At 36.0% G+C, this 19,383-nt stretch overlaps 1 protein-coding gene across 1 annotated transcript in view; it reads right to left on the reverse strand.

The window, feature by feature from the left end:
• Nucleotides 1-6,480: 6,480 nt before the first annotated feature.
• Nucleotides 6,481-19,383, reverse strand: part of LOC131078956 (uncharacterized) — a 129,540-nt gene continuing 116,637 nt past the window's right edge. Inside the window, exons 13-14 of the mRNA XM_058016809.2 lie at nt 7,278-7,386; nt 6,481-6,981 (exon numbers count right to left, since the gene is read on the reverse strand). Of these exons, the coding sequence (XP_057872792.2) occupies nt 6,884-6,981; nt 7,278-7,386 (207 nt within the window). The 3' untranslated portion in view covers nt 6,481-6,883. The remainder of the gene's footprint in view (nt 6,982-7,277; nt 7,387-19,383) is intronic.

The raw sequence follows: 19,383 nt of genomic DNA on the forward strand, positions 1-19,383 counted from the left end.
TTATCACCACTCTTTGCATCTCTGAGTTTATTGATGACAGATCTTATTTCTGTAAGATACCTTGACTGTCTGGAAGATCAATCGAGTCTTGTTGATAAGGTTGCTATAAATGGCTGTGGCAAACTCAACGTGTTTATCACCTCATGCGCAGATAGAGAACAAAGTGTGGTTGTTGTTTCATAGATCAACCTGTTTGTGTTGACCAAAGATGGCTGGCGAAAAGAAGAGTAGATATCACATCGTGTTTATCACTACGGTCTCCGCAATTCCGCAAACTTGAACTCCACCGCTAAAAAGTCATATGCAGAATTGCAGGAAGAAAGGTAAGCGTCTCCACAGTCCCGCATGTCAACTCGCTTTGACTTCCAAGTCATCTGTGGATTTGCAAGAAGAAGGAAGGAATGTTTGCCGAATAAGATCGAATGACGTGTTTTGCACCATGTCTCGCCAACTCATAGCCAAGAAGCCGAATAAAAAAATATCTCACGGGGCAAGTTAAGTGTAAGAAAGTGTGTAGTCCCGAACATATCAGAGATGTGGAGGACGTGGCATGTATGGGACATATCAGAGATTGCTAACTAGATGTGGTTGCTGAGGAAATGACAATTAGGAGTTTCATCTATGAGAATGAGTGTTGCATGCAAAAATCGTTCCAAAATGCTGAGTTAACTGAATGGATTTAGAAAGTATGTGATACGAAAGGCAAAAAATCATAAAGCACAAATTAAGGTAGATTAAGCTCTAGATCTCGATAAGAATTTTTTGAATTCTTCTTTGGAGAGAAAATTTTTGGAGGGAAAATTCTAAGCAGTAAAACGGATTGTGATAAAATGAATTTTAGTTAAAGAAATTGCAAAGTGTTGCTGAAGAAAAACTAGAATGTGTTGTTGCATACGAAACAGAAGCAAGAAAACAAAGCGTAAGAAACATGGTGTGTATTTCACACCGTGTGGAGCAGAGTAAGAGACAAGCAGAGAGCATAAATCTATTGCAGAGATCAGAGAGTTGAAGACAAACCCTGTAACAAAACACAGAGTGTTACAAAACATCATTTGTAACGAGGTATTCAATTTGTAGCTGTTATAAATCTTTTGTAATCATCTAAGTGGGTGCTCAAATCAAGGGTTGGTGCTCCTTTGGGTTAGCGCCCATAAACTTTGTAATCAAACTTTTTTACCGTGGGGCTGGATTAGAGCAGTAGACTCTAGCAGCATTTATCACCGAGGTTTTTCCCATCTTGGGTTTTCCTTGTATATCTTGTCTTGTGGGCTTGTCTTTTGTGTGTGTGCATATTTGTTTAGTGTCTTTTCTCATCTATGTTTGATCATTGTTATTAGAGCTTTAATATTTTAGAAAGTGCAAGTTTTGAGTTACCATTGATTCACTAAGGTAGGAGTAAGGCATGGTTTCAATGACCCTTCCAATCTCGAGATTAAGGCCAAACTTCCTCATTTTGTGCTAATATTTAATGATGTTATAATGCCTCATTCAAATGCCAAAACTTCTTTCCTAAGTTTGCTTTCTAAGGTTGGATTTTGCAACCACAGAAGGTAAGATTGAGGATATCAAGGGCCTTTCCTAGACCAACTAAGAGGCATTTCAAAATCAGCATTGATTGAAGCTTGAAATTAGGGATAGTCTTCATTCCTCAAGTATTTCTCTCATCCATCCCAAGTCTATGAAGTTCATCACTGCCTCCAAGCCAATAAACCCTACTAGGCACAGTAATGTTCAAATCCTTCGGGGAATGAGTGAATTGTGAAATGATGATTAATCCTTGATCTATGTGTCATGCAAGATAAAGAACACAAAGAGGGCTCTGTGACGCTACCCTTGGAGGATCCCCTAGATAAAACCAAAGGATGAATTCCATGCCAACACCCTGAAGATGTTAGCGAGTGGAGCCAAAGACAACAAATGGTTGGATAAGCAAGTGCCCCTACCACCATCAACATGGCAACAATTTGAAAGTCAGGGCGAGATTGTAGGAAGATGACAGAACACATAATGCTACACAATATGCAAAAACAAAGAAAGAACAACAATTGCTTTATTGTAAGATGACTACTTGTGGGTTTGGTTTAATGCAATTCAAAAGAGTGCCACAAATTAGTTATTTCCCAGCTTCACCTTTTTGTGCCTTGAACCAAGTGAAATTTTGTTTTCTAGTGGGATTAATTGAAAACAATTGTAGGTAGTTGAAAAGGTGATTGATGGTTGTTGAGACCATTAACCAAAAAGCTATCAAAACTTCTAGAATGTAAATCAGAGCCATTGGATGCATGGACTCTTGCCATTTATTCAAAATGTAAAACATATAAAAGGCCAATGCCTCTCTCATTGCAAAGGATTAGAATTTTAGAAGCAGTACATTAGAAATATAACTAGAATTGTTGGACAAAAATTGTTGTAATATCGGCTAGAACAAATGAATAAAGCATTGACAAATGGTGTTTTTGCCATTTGCTCTAACCTGTTTTCATGGTTTCTTTTCATCAAGTTAGTAAAGTTCAGTGACCTTAATGGTGAAGTGTGAGGGTATTTGATTTGATTTCAGGTTCATACCATTGGAGGCTTACTAACTATAAATCTATGTGCATGGTTAGTTTGAACCTATTATTGCTTTTATTTCAACTGAGTATTTTGAATTGTGCCAAAATTGGGTATCCAAATGAATGTTCGTGGTCTTAAAATGTTTCATCCCCTTTGGACCTTGCACTATTCCTGTAGGGTCGTGAGTTTATCTCTGACTGAGCAAGGAATAGTCTATTTGAAATTTGTCTACCTACAACACCAATTGCTAATTTCATTGTCCCTAGGATCTCTAATTCCTATCTCTTTGCTATTTATTTTCTCCAATTCAAGAAGTAAAGCATCACCAGATAGTTGTACCAGATGTAGGCTAGCTTAAAATGCGTAAGTCCCCTCATGTTTACCAACAATACACATCAACTGATGAGTTATCCTATGTAGGTCAAGACCTGATAGTTGGAACCTTGAGGTTATGCCCTATGATCAATTTGAACAACATTAGGGATTTCCTTATTCAAGAGAGGATAGGATACACTCACCATTCTATTCTGCATTGAATGAAAGTGCAAGCTTTTCGCCATCAAGCACCACCTTGTTATGTCAATTTGTTTCTTCCCACATTTGCAACCTGATTTATTTCTTTATAAGATATTTTTTTTTGTCTCTATTGGTTCTTTTACAACTTGGGACCAGGACTTGACCTCTTCTAATTTCTCCCTTAGCTCTATTTCTTTGACCTCTATATTTGCTATAGCTGACTAAAACACTTTGATATTCGAGATGTTACTTTTTTCAACTTCTTAGTTTATATTCTCGCTCTTAACTTGGCTTATATAATGCTTTAGAGATAAAATCTCCTGCTGTCCTAACTCCATGCTGCTTTGCAATTCAATTACCTGACTTAAGTAACCTATTTTATTGTTTAAGCTTCACATTGGCTTGTATGGTTCCCTATATTTTGTTGTCTTTTCACTGTTCTTTCAAAGGTGTTGATATAGGGTTGTAGAGGTCTAAGTTGATATGCATATTAGTTTCAACAAGCCACACATGTTGTTTGAAACAATTTTTATTTATTTTTTAAAATGTGATCTTGTCAACCATATGGATTGTAGAATATGCACTAGATGGGTCGCCGAAAAGAAAAATTCCATGCAAATGAGTTTAACAGGGCAATGCAAGAATCTATTGAGAAATGCAAAATGGAAAGCAATGCAATCATTGAAATCATATGCCAAGCCATGCAAATCAAAGGTAATGTCATAAAAAAATATTTATTGTGAAAAAAGTAAACTTACTATAGAAACTAGATCCATTGCTACCGTTAATGGGTGTTTGGAGTACTCTACGCAGTAGTTGGTAGCCTCATATGATTCTGCCCTCTCGCTTTTTTCCCACAATTTTCTCTTGCTCTGTATTTTCGTGGCCTAATATCCCTTTGACTTGTATTTAATCTCCTACAATTTTTTCTTTGTTCTACTTTCTAAATTCATTAATGTCAACAAACCCATTGAGAAGAAAGCCTTGCAATTGGGTGATTGCTAACACCTATCTCTAGAGAATCAACTCCCTATTATTTGCCTTTGCCCTCCATTATATAGCCTTTTTCTCCTTGTGGTGTTTTAAATTTTCCCTATTCCCCTCCTTGATGAGAATTTTCTTTTATTAGAAATCCATTAACTCCACATTAGACTATATGTTGCCCCTAATGCTATTAGTTTTCTTAATGGCTCCTAATAAAGAGGTTATACAGGAAAGATAAGATGGGGAATATAACGCGTTATACATTTGTAGATAAGATAGCCATACTTATAAATAATACAAAGAATGATATACTATTATAATTTTTATTTATGACTACTTTAAACTTCATCAAAATGATCATGAAATCAAATAAGTTTTAATAATCATAAGTTTGTACATATAACACCACATAGATTTAATTATTACATACAATTTATATTAAATGGATTCATAGGTCTAGAAATAAAATGGGTTCCGTACTTGTTCACATATGATAGATAACTAACAACCATTTATAATTACTACAATCATCATTTCAATCACAAATAATATTATTTCAGCCTATAAAATTTAAATCATGGCTAGCATTGCACTCCATAAAATTCATCTCAAAGCATTATTCATAAATCAAATCCCTAATGCATTATTTCTAAGGATTAATTTATTTGTAGATGGATAGTTATCTCAATTTCCTTTTCATAATGCCAACTAAGCATCTATAATGATTATGTAATAATGTAAATAATATAAATGAGAATAAGGGTTGTGACAAACACTGCCATTCAATTATAGTTGTGTTGATCTCAATCTTAATTACATTAGTTGCATAGATATTTATATTTTTTCCTGGTGTTTTCTAGCTTTGCACAACTCAAAAGTGTTTGATTGCTATCGAGAAGTTGACAATCTTCTCTCCAATTAAAGATATTAGTTTTCCAAAATCCATAATAGTTCTAGTTACTGCTTCTGGTTTAGATTGTTTGCGATGTAAGTAAACAAACATACAATCTAAACCAGAAGCGGTGACGAGAATCTTCTCTCCACCCTACAACATGCCTCACTATGCTTTTCAACACAACCCTTTCTCAATGATAAGAATAAAAGACATAGATGAGTACAAGTGGTCACATCCACGACAGACTAGGTTGCACCAATCAAACTAGGTCACATGGTGTGATAGAACTAGGTCAATTCTAGACCCAAGTGTCAATTCCAATAATCTGCTGCAACCCTAAGCCTTCTCTGCCCCCATGCATCTCTCTACCCCCTCTCTCTCATTTCTTGGTGTATTCAACATTTCTTTTCTTAGTTCTCAGTTACTCAACATTTCATTTCAATCGTGACTCTTGTAGATCAACATTTATGTATTATTAATAAGATCTTTTGATCTAAAAGTCACAATGAAAGAATGTTTTTGTCACCCCCTCACTAAGGAACAAAAACATTAACCAGGGAAAATAAGGCCTTCTCAATTTTATTGAGGCTGAACAGCGTACAAAGTAAGCAATGATTAAGTTGTCTACTGTGAAAGTTGTCAATACACAGAGAGGGGCTACTGAATTTAAAGGAGAGGAGGAAAATAAATAGTCTTTCTCGATTACAAGAATTAGGAAGTGTCTGCTGAGACGAATGATAGTTCAAACTCATGCCATGCATGTTGGGTAGTTAGAGTGGCCTAAACTCTATTTTTAGGTTTTCATGGTTCTAATCCACAAGGAATTTATTTCAAGCTGAATAGCTTTTTTCAAATCCATAAATCATCCATATTTCTGAACCCCATACAAGTCTGCGCTAGGCACCACAAAGATTTGAAATGCTCAATTCCTTCCATTAAAAAAATTGTATGGACTCAAATGACAAATATTAAAATGACAGATGTTTGTGCAGGTTTTGACAACATGATTTAACCAGATCTATTCATGACCTGCAATAATTTTAGTTAAACCCCAAAAAGGGAGCTTTTGAATACACCATAGAGCCTCACTAAAGAGTCAACAGAAGTAGATTTTTGCTAGATTTGGTTGCTGAATCCAAACTGCCTCTAGCTAAATGTGGTGGGTATCTGTCAAATAAGGAGGATCGTTTGTTTGACAAAGTGGCTCAATGAGATGGGCTGATATTCTTTTAGAGGAGGAACACCATTTGTATCACAAAGTTTTCTAAAACCCTGTTGTAACTTATATCCATATTGGATAGCTTACCTAAATTTCTACTTGTATCTGATTTTATAGAACATAAGAGCCTGCTACTAATAAAAAATTTCAAAGTATATTATATGATAGTAATTTAAAGGCAGATTAATCGTATGAAGCATTTTGTTCCTGGTCTTTGTACATAAAACTGGATGTAGCACTAAGGAGATCATGTTGCCCAAGAAAACTAATAACAGAAACAATTTTCTATGGAAAAAGACTTTCTGTAACCAAGTTCATTATAGTCTTTGAAATTTAAGGTTTGATATTAATGAATTATTGTGGCAGCTTTCTGAGTTTCATAGCTAACACCCAAGGGCCAATATTTGTACGGCCACTCAGGAAAAAAATGTTTACAAAAGTACTGTTCTAACTATTAATTTATTCAGGTACTATCCTGAAGGAAGGAAACCAAACCACACAAGATGGGATCCAATCTTCTATACAATTCTGTAGAGTTATTATCATATCCAAGGCTTGTATAGTGTCAGTGAATTTCATGAATTTGAGAGTTGTATATTTGTCCAGAACAACAAAAACAATATATCTGAGCCACTCAAAAAAGTTCATTTCAAATAGGATGACCATAACATGCAGGAAAACATACAATTGAGGTATTTTTTCTTCTTACACGCATCCTAGTTTAAGCCTTGCTGCTGCAATCTATAAATTTCCTCATCTGAAATAACATGAGGTATATTCCATGATCCCATGGAATGCGCAGATACTTTCGCCCCTAATTGCAGCATCAAAATATTATTAATTAATCTTCTCAACTCCAATGTGAAATACAAACTACTTGAAGCATTCTTCATTTAACTCCATTTTTCAGGAAGCCTGATGATAACAAAGCACTAGTCCAAAAATTTATCTTGCATAAGTGAACGTAATTTCCTACATTATAGCAGTTGTTTGTACTAGAAACTCAAAACAGACTAGATAGTTGTTTACAAAAATCAGAGATTTCTTAATAAGTAAAAGTTAGTTCTATTGATAATAGCCAATTTGTACTTGCAGAGAATTTAGTTTTACCTTCATTGACAGCTTCTTCACAACGCTTTTGGTATGCAGAAGCAAGAACAGGATTAAGTTGATTTAATAGATGCTGATATTTATCTTCAGCTTCAGATATGTACTTTGCCTGGCACAGTTCAAGCAAGCAGTAAGTATGGTTTGTCAGTCATCTCTCCATACAAGCACGCAATAGTGCAGGATCGTGCCAGATAACTAACATGATAGTGTTTCACTGATATTACATCTCAAATTAATTTACATTGTATTCTATTTAATTTACAAAAAACTACCGTTTGATTTCTTTAAAATATATGTTTACATTTTTAGGGAGAAAATTTATAGAATAAAGGACTTTCAACTATTCCATGTTGTAGGCATTGCTTAGTTGATAAGCTTTTTTAATGTGATTTTTTTGCTAAGATTATAATTGTGAGATAATTTTAAATTTTCTTCTATCAGAGGTGTTTACAAAGCATTCATCTATATAGAAGTTAGACAGAAGCAAGTCTTAGACAAAGTGTAGGCAGGATGAGTGATTACTAATTTATATGAACCCATGTTAGTGCAAGTTCATCACTATGACCCCATGATAATAATTGCGAAAACACAGTATTTTATACATCATTGTAGCCAATGTTTATAGCATGTAGGTAGAGATGTTCATGAAATCTATGATGTTGGGTTTCTCTATCTAGGTTCCCATGCTTGGCCTAAAAAGGTCTAAGTCCCGAATTGGGAATGGGTTCACTATGGGTTTTTCTGGACCATGCCTTAGATATACCCCCAAAAGAGACTATTAAAAAAAAAATCCCCAAACAGGCTCAAAAACTTTTGTATGGGACACTTTACATGCACTCCATGTTCATTGAAATGAATCTGTAGCTTACATTGTTTGGTTCATAGGTTGAATAATGGACACAACAAAAACTCGCAAAACAAAACAAAAAAACAGTAAAAAAACATAAATTTTATGCAAAATACAATTAAAAAATGTATCGACTGTGTCTATGAAATGTTGGTGATTGTTTTCTATTAGATTTGAATACAAAAAGAGTACAATATCACATCATCATGCAAATACAATAGCCAATTGGCAACTATGATATGTATTATGAATTTATAATGATTGTCGTTAAAAATCATTATCATAAACTCCATATCCATGTGAGTTATAACAAATTACAATTTTCTCTTCTCCATTCAAATGAGGGCTACCGGCTAGGAACTATTCCTTGTAGTTGGTTGTGGTTCCACCAGTAGTAGAAGGTTATTGCTCCATTATGGAACTAGATGGAAATGACGCCACCTTGTGTTTAATAGCATTTGCAATGATGTCATCCAATCCAATTGTAATGTACCTTTTTGTAAATGCCCTAGTTTTTGCCCTAAAATCACAAATCCAGAATGAAACAAGGGCAGACATAGTTAGGGATATAATCTTCATTTAAGAATAAGATGAGATAAGCCTATTTTTCGAAACCCGCAATGAGATTAGACAACACTGTAGATATAACTCATGAAATACATCCAATTCTAGGGTTGGGATATGTATAAACTGATATCAACAATTACATGGAAACTCAACCATAACGAGGGTTGAGTTGGAAGACATGATGAGGTGCCCCAAGTATCCTCTACCCTAGGTCCAACAACAAGACCTTATCCTCTATAGCCTCATGTGGTCCTTAAACGATGGTCTTCAACCATCATCATGAGGTGGCATACCTAGTGAGGGCTTTACACCGTTCCCCTCCATCATATCAACCTGTCACCTCTTATGATTGATTCACTTCAACAATTGATCCATGTGGATATAGTAGGGAAGCTACGATAAGGTGCCTTTGACCCTCATCTAGTCATCATCCTAATACCTTAACGATTTTACTTCTAGTATTTGTGAGCCATGGTGGGGAAGAGATGAGAGATTGCGGAGGGTGCCCTATAAACCAACTCTCCCTAGACTGAAAGACCGTACCCTTTGTACTCCTTTGGCCTCTATGAGCTCATCCCATCCCACTTTGAGGTGGCATATCTAGAAGAGTGTCCATACATCGTACCCCTCTCACAATATTCTCACACTACCCTTCACCATGTTTAGAAATGTTGTAATAAATATTTATGTTCGCTAGAATATTAATGAATTATTGTTAACTGCATTAGATAATGTTTTAACACTATTATATTCCTTAACAGCATTATGTTGTATTATCATTTATTGCAGTGAATGTTATCAATTTGACAGTTTTTTAATGTAATCAGCTTTGTCTAGTATTGAATTTATATTAATCACCCTTTATGTTTTATTATTATAGTAGTACATCCATATTACTTTTACACTCTTATGTTATATGAGCTTAAAATGATTGTTAATGAATGTTGTATTAATAATATTAAATTGTATTATTAGTATTAATTGTATAAACAATATCAAATTTTATTAACCATATTAAATTGTGTTCATATTATTAATTGTGTTAGCAATGCTAAACTGCATTAACAATGAAACAGCAGCATGCGATATTGTAAACAAGCCTCATACCTGTAATGTTTCCTAGCCAAAGTGACTGCAGATCTCTTTTCTTTCCTTCCGTATTCTCTTTATCTTAGTTTTCCGTGTGTGCTGGAGGGGTGGGGGGGGGGGAGTTGATGGTATTTAAACCCCCGACTATCCATGACTCCTCGGTCAGATGTGACTTTTCCGTTCACACGTATTATTTCAAATACAGATCAGTGGCTTTAGGTTTATGTAATGTACATAACAAGGATATTAATAATAATAGAAAATGGATAGTTTTATTAATTGCAAGTAATACAATATTTAGTTAATTGTAAATTGTGGATAACTTTGTAAATGAATAATATATATTTAGTTAATAATAAATTGTGGATAATTCTTTAATATTAATTTGGGAATAATAATAATCTTTTTAATAATAATAATGTACTGAAATGATTAAAGTAATCCATATATATATAAACATAATATAAGGGACACTGATCAGAAAAACATAATATAAGGGACATTACATTTCAAATACAGATCGGTGGCTTTAGGTTTATGTAATGCACATAACAAGGATATTAATAATAATAGAAAATGGATAATTTTATTAATTGTAAGTAATACAATATTTAGTTAATTGTAAATTGTGGATAACTTTGTAAATGAATAATATATATTTAGTTAATAATAAATTGTGGATAATTCTTTAATATTAATTTGGGAATAATAATACTCTTTTTAATAATAATAATGTACTGAAATGATTAAAGTAATCCATATATATATATATATATATAAACATAATATAAGGGACATTACACCAATGTTTCTTACTTTTGTTGCAACTACACTCTCCATAGCTTGCCTTTCTAAATTAACAATTTCATCATCTATAAAAAGAAGGGGTGTCCTCATCTTGTACAATCTAGTCTCTATATGAATTGGTCTCATCCAAGTCTATAGGCTCTTGATCACTTGTGTCCACCTTTCTTGTGTGAAGGCAAATGTTGAACTGCACAAAAACTAGATTACTGTGGCATCTTTGAGACAAGTTATTGAACTTTTTCATGTGAATGGCCTCAAACAAACTCCAATTGTGCTCACATCTAAAAGCACTACAAGGCTGAGACAAAACACAAAGGGGTAGATTTTGACAGATATGAGGTATTTCAAACCTAATCTTCCCACCAAGAACTTGCAAATAAAATATTCAAACATTTTCAAACAAGCAATAATTGCAAGAAATAAATAAAGATACCATTTTTTTACATAGTGTTTGGGTGGATCTCCCTTAGCTAGCTAGTGCCAAAGAGAGGAGCCTCCCCCTAGCCTACTTGTAACTTGCAACTCTTGAATAATTAGGTCCCTCACATCAACCTCTAGTGTCATCCTTTCAAGGCATATTGTGAGGCCTTCCATATTGCAAATGGGGACCCTCTACTTTTTAGGCCTTCTCGGTCTTTCGGTTTTTTGTTGTTGGGTCTTCTCGTGGCAATCTTGTCAGTTTGCGAGTGTTTGGGGATCATTTTGATTAAGTCTGCTTTTCATTTGAGCAAATTTGGCTAAGTCTAGGACTCGTTTTGTCAATTATAGGGTTTTTTCCTTTAGTCCTAGATTTTAGGGGTTTCTGCTAGGGTTTTGAAAAAACTGAACATGGAACTAGAATCCGAACCCTTCGAGGAGCTTCCCAGTAAAATTTGAGCGAAAACGGAGCAACTTTCTATTTTTCCTATTTTTTAGGGATTTTACCGAGTCCCAGAATGTTTTCATTTTGCCAAAAATCAAACTTACTATTTTGGGGTCTAACGCCGACGTTTTGAAAGTTTCTATTTTTGGAAAGTTTATTTTTGATAGGACCATTCAAGCAAACAATGAAGATCAAGCATTCACGACTACTTCTAAATCCGGAAGGTTTGACAAGTAGATAGAATCAGTCAAAATTGGCTAAGTATTGGAAGCCCATTCCTGAAGTGGAAAGCTCAAGAAATTTGTCTGTCTGGGAAATCACATCAAATCCATATATGGTAGCCTGATCCGAAAGAGGCCCACAAATTCACCTAAGTCAGGAAGAAGAAAGGAAATCATGAATTCCTCCACACATGAAAAAATCCGCCCTACTCCTCAGGAGGGCACCAAAGTGGAGTGGTCGGGGAGGAATTGAAAGAATCATGAATTCCTCCACCCATGAGTGAGTCAAGGCACCAAAATGAAGAATGCATGGAAAGTGTGAAAGATGATGAAAGATGATGAATTCCTCCACCTGTGCAAAATTCCGCCCTAGCATTGTGGAAGGCGCCAAATCCAAGGGATGAAGGAAAGTCCAACAAATCATGAATTCCTCCCCTTATGCAAAAATCCACCCTCCTACTCAAGAGGGTGCCAAAATGGAGAAGTGAGGGAGGAATGGAAGAAGTGTGAAATCCTCCTTCATGGTCAAAATCCGCCCAAGGGCTGTGAAGGGGCGCCAAAATGAAGAATACATGGAAAATGTAAAAAATCATGAATTCCTCCCTCCTTGAGGAATTGTGCATTGGCCAAGGAAGAATGTTGAAATGGCTAAGTCAAAGAGAATCAAGGAAATGATGAAATTCCAAGACATAGGGAATTCCATGCCTAAGGTGGAAAACTGAAAATTTGTGTAAGGCATAAAAATCCAAGGTTCAAAGAGGAAATTGAAGGTTAGGAATGGATTGAAAAAACAGAAAATCCCGTCGGGAAATTTCTAGACACCAAATCTTGTCTTAATTTCAAAATTTTTGCAAGATTTGGATTCGTAGGAGAATTTTCTATCTCTTAGACCTGGTACCTAAATTTTAGGAAAGTTCCTAAAAAATAGGAGATGTGAAAAGTTGGTCAAAAAGCTCCCTGCGGACATGATGAAATCAAAGAGCACAAAAATTCCTTCAAGGAACAAATTTCCAGAATTTCTTCTCCAGTTCCAAAATGTGCCCAAGGTTGGAAACAAGACATAAAAATCAAGGTTCAGGAAGAAAAATTCAAAATTCAAAAAAAATCCTTCCTCAGGGAAGAATTGCGCCCAAGAAGAAGAAATCCCAAGAAACTGGAAAAATTGATTAAGTGTTGGAAATTCCTTCCTTCAAGACAAAATTCTTAGGAAATGTGAAATTTGGCTAAGGCATGAAGGAATTCCTTCCTCAAGGGGTAAAGTAGAATCAAGGTCAAAATGAGGTTAAGGAGGAATTTTTCCTCCACATCAAAATTCCTTCACCATGGAGAAAATGTGCTCCGGGAAAGGAATGAGCGCCAAATGAAGGTAAGGAAGGAATTTTCCTTCCAAGTTGAAATTCCTCCATGACATGAAAATTTTGCCAAGGAAGAAGATGAAAATTCCAAGGCAATGCAGGAATTGAAGATGAACAGAATGAAAAAATTCCCCTTGGGAAAAAAATTGAAATATCCATTTTTGGGCATCAAATCACATCCAAATTTCAAAATTCTTTGAGATTTGGATTCTTGGGAGAATTCTCTTTCCTGGAACCTAGAACCCTATTTTTGGAAAGTTCCTAAAAAATAGGAGATGGTGGAAAATCATTAAAAATCTCCTCCAGAGCAAGGAAAGTTTGAGAAACTTCAAGAAAATTCTTCATGGATCAAATTCTTCTCTCCTGAAGTTTTCTCTCTCCAAGGTTTTCTCGCCAAGTGGCAGCCGAGTCAACGCACGCTGAATTAATGAAGCATCTCTTTGCATGCAGCCGTCACATTTATTGCATCATGCAGTCGCCACGTTCAGGAGATGATGGTGCATTTATGACATCATGGGCGATTTTTGCATGAGGGTACATTCATTGCATAGTGGGCACTTTTTGAATGTAATGGTTAATTAATGCTTTATGGGTGCCATTTTTGGCAGGATTGTAATTAGTTGTATATGGGCTTTATGTGGTATTTATTGTTGATTCCCACCTTGTTGCATCTTGAGTGGAGAATCTTTTGGGGAAACCCTAATTAGGGTTTGCATTTTATCAAAGCTTAAGGCCTATATAAAGGGGTGACCCCCCTAATTTGTAACAAAAGGGAGATTTGTATGAAATTGTTGCGATAAGTTTTTGAAATAGTAACAGTGAAACATTGTTCTCTGATGGTGTCCACTTAAGTTATTTTTCAAAACTTGCATGGTTTCATCTTCCTCACTTACAGTAGAATTTTATTTTCTCAGTTGTTAGATAAAGTGCTTTGATTTCAATGGAGAATGTAATGGTGTTTGGTGAATTCCCATGGTTCATACTTTTTGCATCTTGCTGATTGTAAGTTACAATGTAAAGTTAGCTTGAACCCCCAAATTTATGCTAAGTTCGATTGTGAATAGTCGTTTGGATTGTGCCGTGTTGGGTATTCAAATGCACTTTTCAATGTGAAAATCCTTCAACATCCTCAGAAGATTGCACTAGTTCTTGTGGAGTTGTAGTTGATCTTGCCGAAGCAAAGCTTGGTTTATTTGTAGTTCGTCCACTAGAGCACTAGCTATTGATATCACTGCCCTTAAGAGTAGATTTAGATCCTTCTAAGCCCTTTCCCCCTTATTTCCAGTCATTCCAGTTCAGTCCGTTTGAAGCAAAAGCATCATAGAATTGCTATATTTGATGATGAAGTTCCACGCCACAGCAAAGAAGTGAAAGAATGATCCAAACGTAAGGCCCCTTGAATTACTGGCAATCACATCAGCCAACCGAGTCATGTCCGTAGCATAAAGGAACCTTGGAGTCGATTGTTTGAACTTCTTGCAATCTTAGCATGCACTCGCACTTTGATCAAGAGAGAGTGAAGTGACTGTTAGGCAACTTTATTTTGTGTTCGACGTAGCCATAAAAAACACGTCAACACTACCATGTTATATGAATGGGTTGACTGAATTGATTGTTCCATCTCCAATCAATGATCTCCCAAGTCAAAACAAATTTGTTTATCTCCCTTGTTGTAGTTTTGGATAGAATCGTAAATGTATTTCATCAGGTTTTGCTCCCCATCCACAAAATACAAAACCCTCACCAAAGGCTTCAATACCCAGTTACAATTACAATAAATAGTTCAAAAATTACAATTAATGGGTTCAAATTGAAATTTAAATTGAAGATTGAAGTTACCTTGATCATTGTAGCTCTCTTCACAAGAACATCATCCAAAATTGTCTTTACTACACTTTCTCCATCAACCTTCTTTGAATATAATGAATATAGCTATGCTTGACTCACAAACAACTACATTTTCTTGCACGAGCTCTTTCCCCTCAATGTGATTTCTCATCAAGTTGAGAATCCAAGAGTGATTTAAATGTATTCTATGATATTCTCGACTTCTTCTACAACTAGTCTCACCAAATCAGTTTTTCCTATTTCCTCCAAAAGAAGGTCAAGGCAATTGGTAATGCAAGAGTTCCAAAAAGTGATGGATGCCTCTCTTTAAAAAAATCTCCCTCAAACATGTATTGTATTATCGATTACATCTTGACACAATCTCCCTACAACCACGTATATTGTTACATTATCGATTACAACTTGCACCACATTTTCAAAATCCATTAGTAATGCAATCTCTTCTAACATTAGACTGAATTATTTTGCATTGTTTACTTTATTAGAGGCATCTACGAACTACAAAAATAGTATCTCACAAATTACAAGCCACCGCTTCCTTATACCAAAACTAATTTTGCATCCAAGTTTACACCATCACTTTCTCTCTTCATCAAAACTAATTTTACATTTGTTACAACAAATTGGAGCAACCACCCACTTAAGTCATGTAAAGGGGGAATGTTATACCCTGTCACTGCAACTACCAATGTTGTGACCAATACTCCTAGCATGACTATTTACCATGTTGAAAGAAAGGTTGTTGTATGTTGGTGTCCATACAAAACTCAACATTTGTACTACCTTTTGTCTATGTTGATTCAAAAAAAATACACAATTTCTTCGAGAAGCATTCTTGTAAATATATTATGGACTGTGGAAAACTTATGACAACTAACTTTTGTCTATTTCAAATTTTCAACTAACAAGCTTTCTTAGGTCGATCAAGATTGCAGCTGTTCTGAAATGAAATAATGATGAGGTGTGAAAGATCCCTGATGGATCTCTTTTACTAATCTGCTGTAATTTTTATTATTTTAAATTGATTTTTCCTGCTTATTAATATTTTCTTTCAGAAATAGACAAAAGTTGCAGAAGGGTTGGATTCTTTTTGTATTTTGATGATTTTTCAACAAGTAAATAATGAAGTACAAATACATGAACAAAGTACTGAAAATGAAGTTCATATACAGCCAAAACAAATTCGATTCAAGGTAGATTTATGAATATAAAATCAAATATTTGACCAGATGAAGATTTCCAATAATTTCAAGAAGATTACAATCAGGAATAATCCCAACCTGGATGCTGAAAGAATAACATAACCAGGAATGAAGCTGCGGCAAGATTCCAGCCCTCCAAGTGTTGCACGTGGGAAGGAAAGTGGCTGCCAGGTACAGCCGTACGGCTGCCAAGTACACCCAACTGGTTAGAAACCCCAAACCCCACGCTAAACTCTGTCAGAATTGTTGAACCTCCAGAAAGAATGTCGTACAATCTCCAAGATGCTAATAGCTGCAAACAAATCCAAACCACTGTATTGGGGGCTACGTCCCAAACAGGCAAGGCATTGGGGTTGGCGCCCCAAATGCTGAAAAGCTCTTTCAGAGCCAAATCTCAAATCCAAGATGTAAAATGTGTAAAAGATAATAAGGATTAGGTCTAACTTCCTTATAACACCTTCCCACTTAGCTCAAACCCTAAAAGTGACGCAATGGGGCATTTAGGGTTAAAATGTTATATTTCTCATTTTAAGTTGCCAAGTGCATAGAAAATGACCTTTTTTTCAAATATAAAGAAATCCGTTCACCGAAAAGATCTAAGTCAAGAGAGAAATATTTAGAAAAGTCCAAGACCTTTCCAACGAGCTATTACACCAAGGGATACGCATCCAGATGAGGCCAAAATCCCCTTATTACTCCAAAATGGCTATAAACATAGCCTTATTTAAATAATTAAACACTAACTTAGGAAATATTTAAATATATTAAAAATATATCCCAAATAGCCGTAGAAGGCTCAAATGACTCCAAAAGTCTAAAATGGAACCTGCCACCTGTCTGTGACTGAAGTCGGAAATCATGGATCAACTGGCAGTCTCATCCCTAAAATCTAGGGATGCTCCTAGAAACTAGGAAACACACCCAAATCTCTTGAAACTGAAACCATCTAAAAGGTCATGAATAACCTCACGACTAGCAACTGTCACGACCTCCTAAAATTTAGGGATACACCCTAAAATCTAGGAACTGTTCCAAACTGCCTGTAAAGCCAATATCCAATCACTATATGCACTGAATGAGTCCCCATCAACCTCTGCTAGCCTACGAGACTCCAATGATAGGCCAACTCCCTCTGATGTCCACTCTAGAAAGGGGACATGACAAGCCTCCCCTCTCGGAGTTGCTTGCCCACAAGCAACTTAAACACCAATCCTCCACCATCCCAAATAATACGTAAGCAAATCATTGCATGTAACTGTTGCTCATCTCTGATATAAACAACATGCAATACCCCGGTCTGGAATGGCTCCTCAAAACGCTGAAGCACCTGTGCTGTCAAATCAACACTGCCTGGGTCCCAGAGCGAAGCACAGCTCCCGCTGAATACCTCAAGTGAGCAATGGAAAACTATATCATCTCCATAGATCAAATATCCATAAATGCCAAGACCACTAGTGTGTCTGTGATCACCAACATGCACAACATCTGTCATAATATCCAATGAATGCCAATCCATGGAAGACCCTCTGTGATCTAACCCCCTCTGACACAAGTGACACACAACTGCCACACACTGCTGCTGATGTGCCGAAAGATCTAATGCCAACTCACTAGACAATATATAATACTGACTAAAATCATCACTATCCAAGTTGGCATCTAAAAATATGTAATCACCAACCAGCAATGAAACAATCACCCTGTCTAGAGAATCAGGTGAAACTACCACATCAACTGGCTCAAAGTACTCACTAGGAGTAACATCACATAACTCATCCACGTCAGCTATCTGATGACAATCAACCTGTGGATCAACTTTCGTCCCACTCTGTTTGATAAACTGAGATGGATAGTGGGTAAACTCCAGCTCCATCCTCGTGATATTCCGAACATACCGTCCAAGTGTCAACAACCACTATACACCCACGACTACATCTATACATCTAAAGTGAAGCGACCCATGTAGGATCCACGAAAGAAAGGTACTACACATGTCTATACCATGATCCCACACAAACCACCTGTAGGACATAAACTGCTCCTGCTGCTCTCCTCTGATATAAGTGCCATATAATCTTAATATCTGGAACAACATACTATAATCCCTATTAGATGCTGTATCAAATGAATCAACACTTGGATCCCAAATAAAACTAAATCCACATCCATCTGTCATGAAGAGACAATGATAGTAAGAGGCATCCTTGATACCGTGTCTCTCTACAGCCACTGTGAAACCATAAATACCACCAATCTTCAATGTTGAAATGGACCCATCAATAAGACAATTTCCAACAAGCAAAGTGTGATGGAAACCTCTCCAAAACCTTTGATCAGTGGCTGCAACTTGCCCAATTTCTCCACAAGTTAGTATGTCTTCATTGGAGGATGCCAAATAAATATATTGTTTAGCCATACACCAAATATAGTCTCTTACACGCTAATCTTCATAGCCCACTGTCACATCTAAGAAATCTGAGTCACCAATTAATAAGTACATCGCTGCCCTATCATATGAAAGAGGTGACAAGTCCACAAATGAATAGTAGATGTTTTTGTTCTGCAACATGGATAAACCTTCAGTGGCTGGTCCACTATGAATGCCACCTAACAACTCATAAACTTCACACCTAGTCTTCCCAACTTGAATGTTCTCAATGCAAGGTTTCAAATTTGACTCATTAGATGAAGGAGAATTGTTGATCAAACTCAGAAAATCAAACTGATTTCTATTTCCATTCAATATATCTTCGCTGTCCTTTTCTTCCCTTGGAAGCAATAAAGATCTAATGGATGATTCTCTTTGTATCCTTGCGTCATCTAACCGATTGTGACGCTCTTTGACTCTTTGGAGGTGGTGTCTTGCTTGGGCAGCAAGGGTTTTTGCTTAGGCAGCTCTATGTAACCAATCTTCGTTCAACTTTTGGCAATGTTTTATACCAGCTGCCCCAAAGTACACAAAATCAGACTTATGGTAGAGTTGTATTATTTGCATCAGCATAACCCATGCTTGTACCATAAGCACCCGCAGATGTAGAATGCAAATCTTTATTCTCTTCATGACCAAAGGCTGTCATATCTTGAGGAAGAGAAGTTACGTCACTGCTGTTATGGACTTCAGAATTATGATCATACCGTGGTGATAGATCTTTGGATTCACTACACACCATTAAATTTCGACTTTCCTCATGGTCTTCCCAATTGAGAAGAGGAAGTAGTGTGACAAATGAATCCAAACTTACATTGTCCATTTCAACCTCATGTTCTTCATCAATTGCTGATTCAAAATCAGTCTTTGGACAATCTGA

The sequence above is a fragment of the Cryptomeria japonica genome, chromosome 10 (genome assembly GCF_030272615.1).
Source record: "Cryptomeria japonica chromosome 10, Sugi_1.0, whole genome shotgun sequence".
Lineage (NCBI taxonomy): Eukaryota > Viridiplantae > Streptophyta > Pinopsida > Cupressales > Cupressaceae > Cryptomeria > Cryptomeria japonica.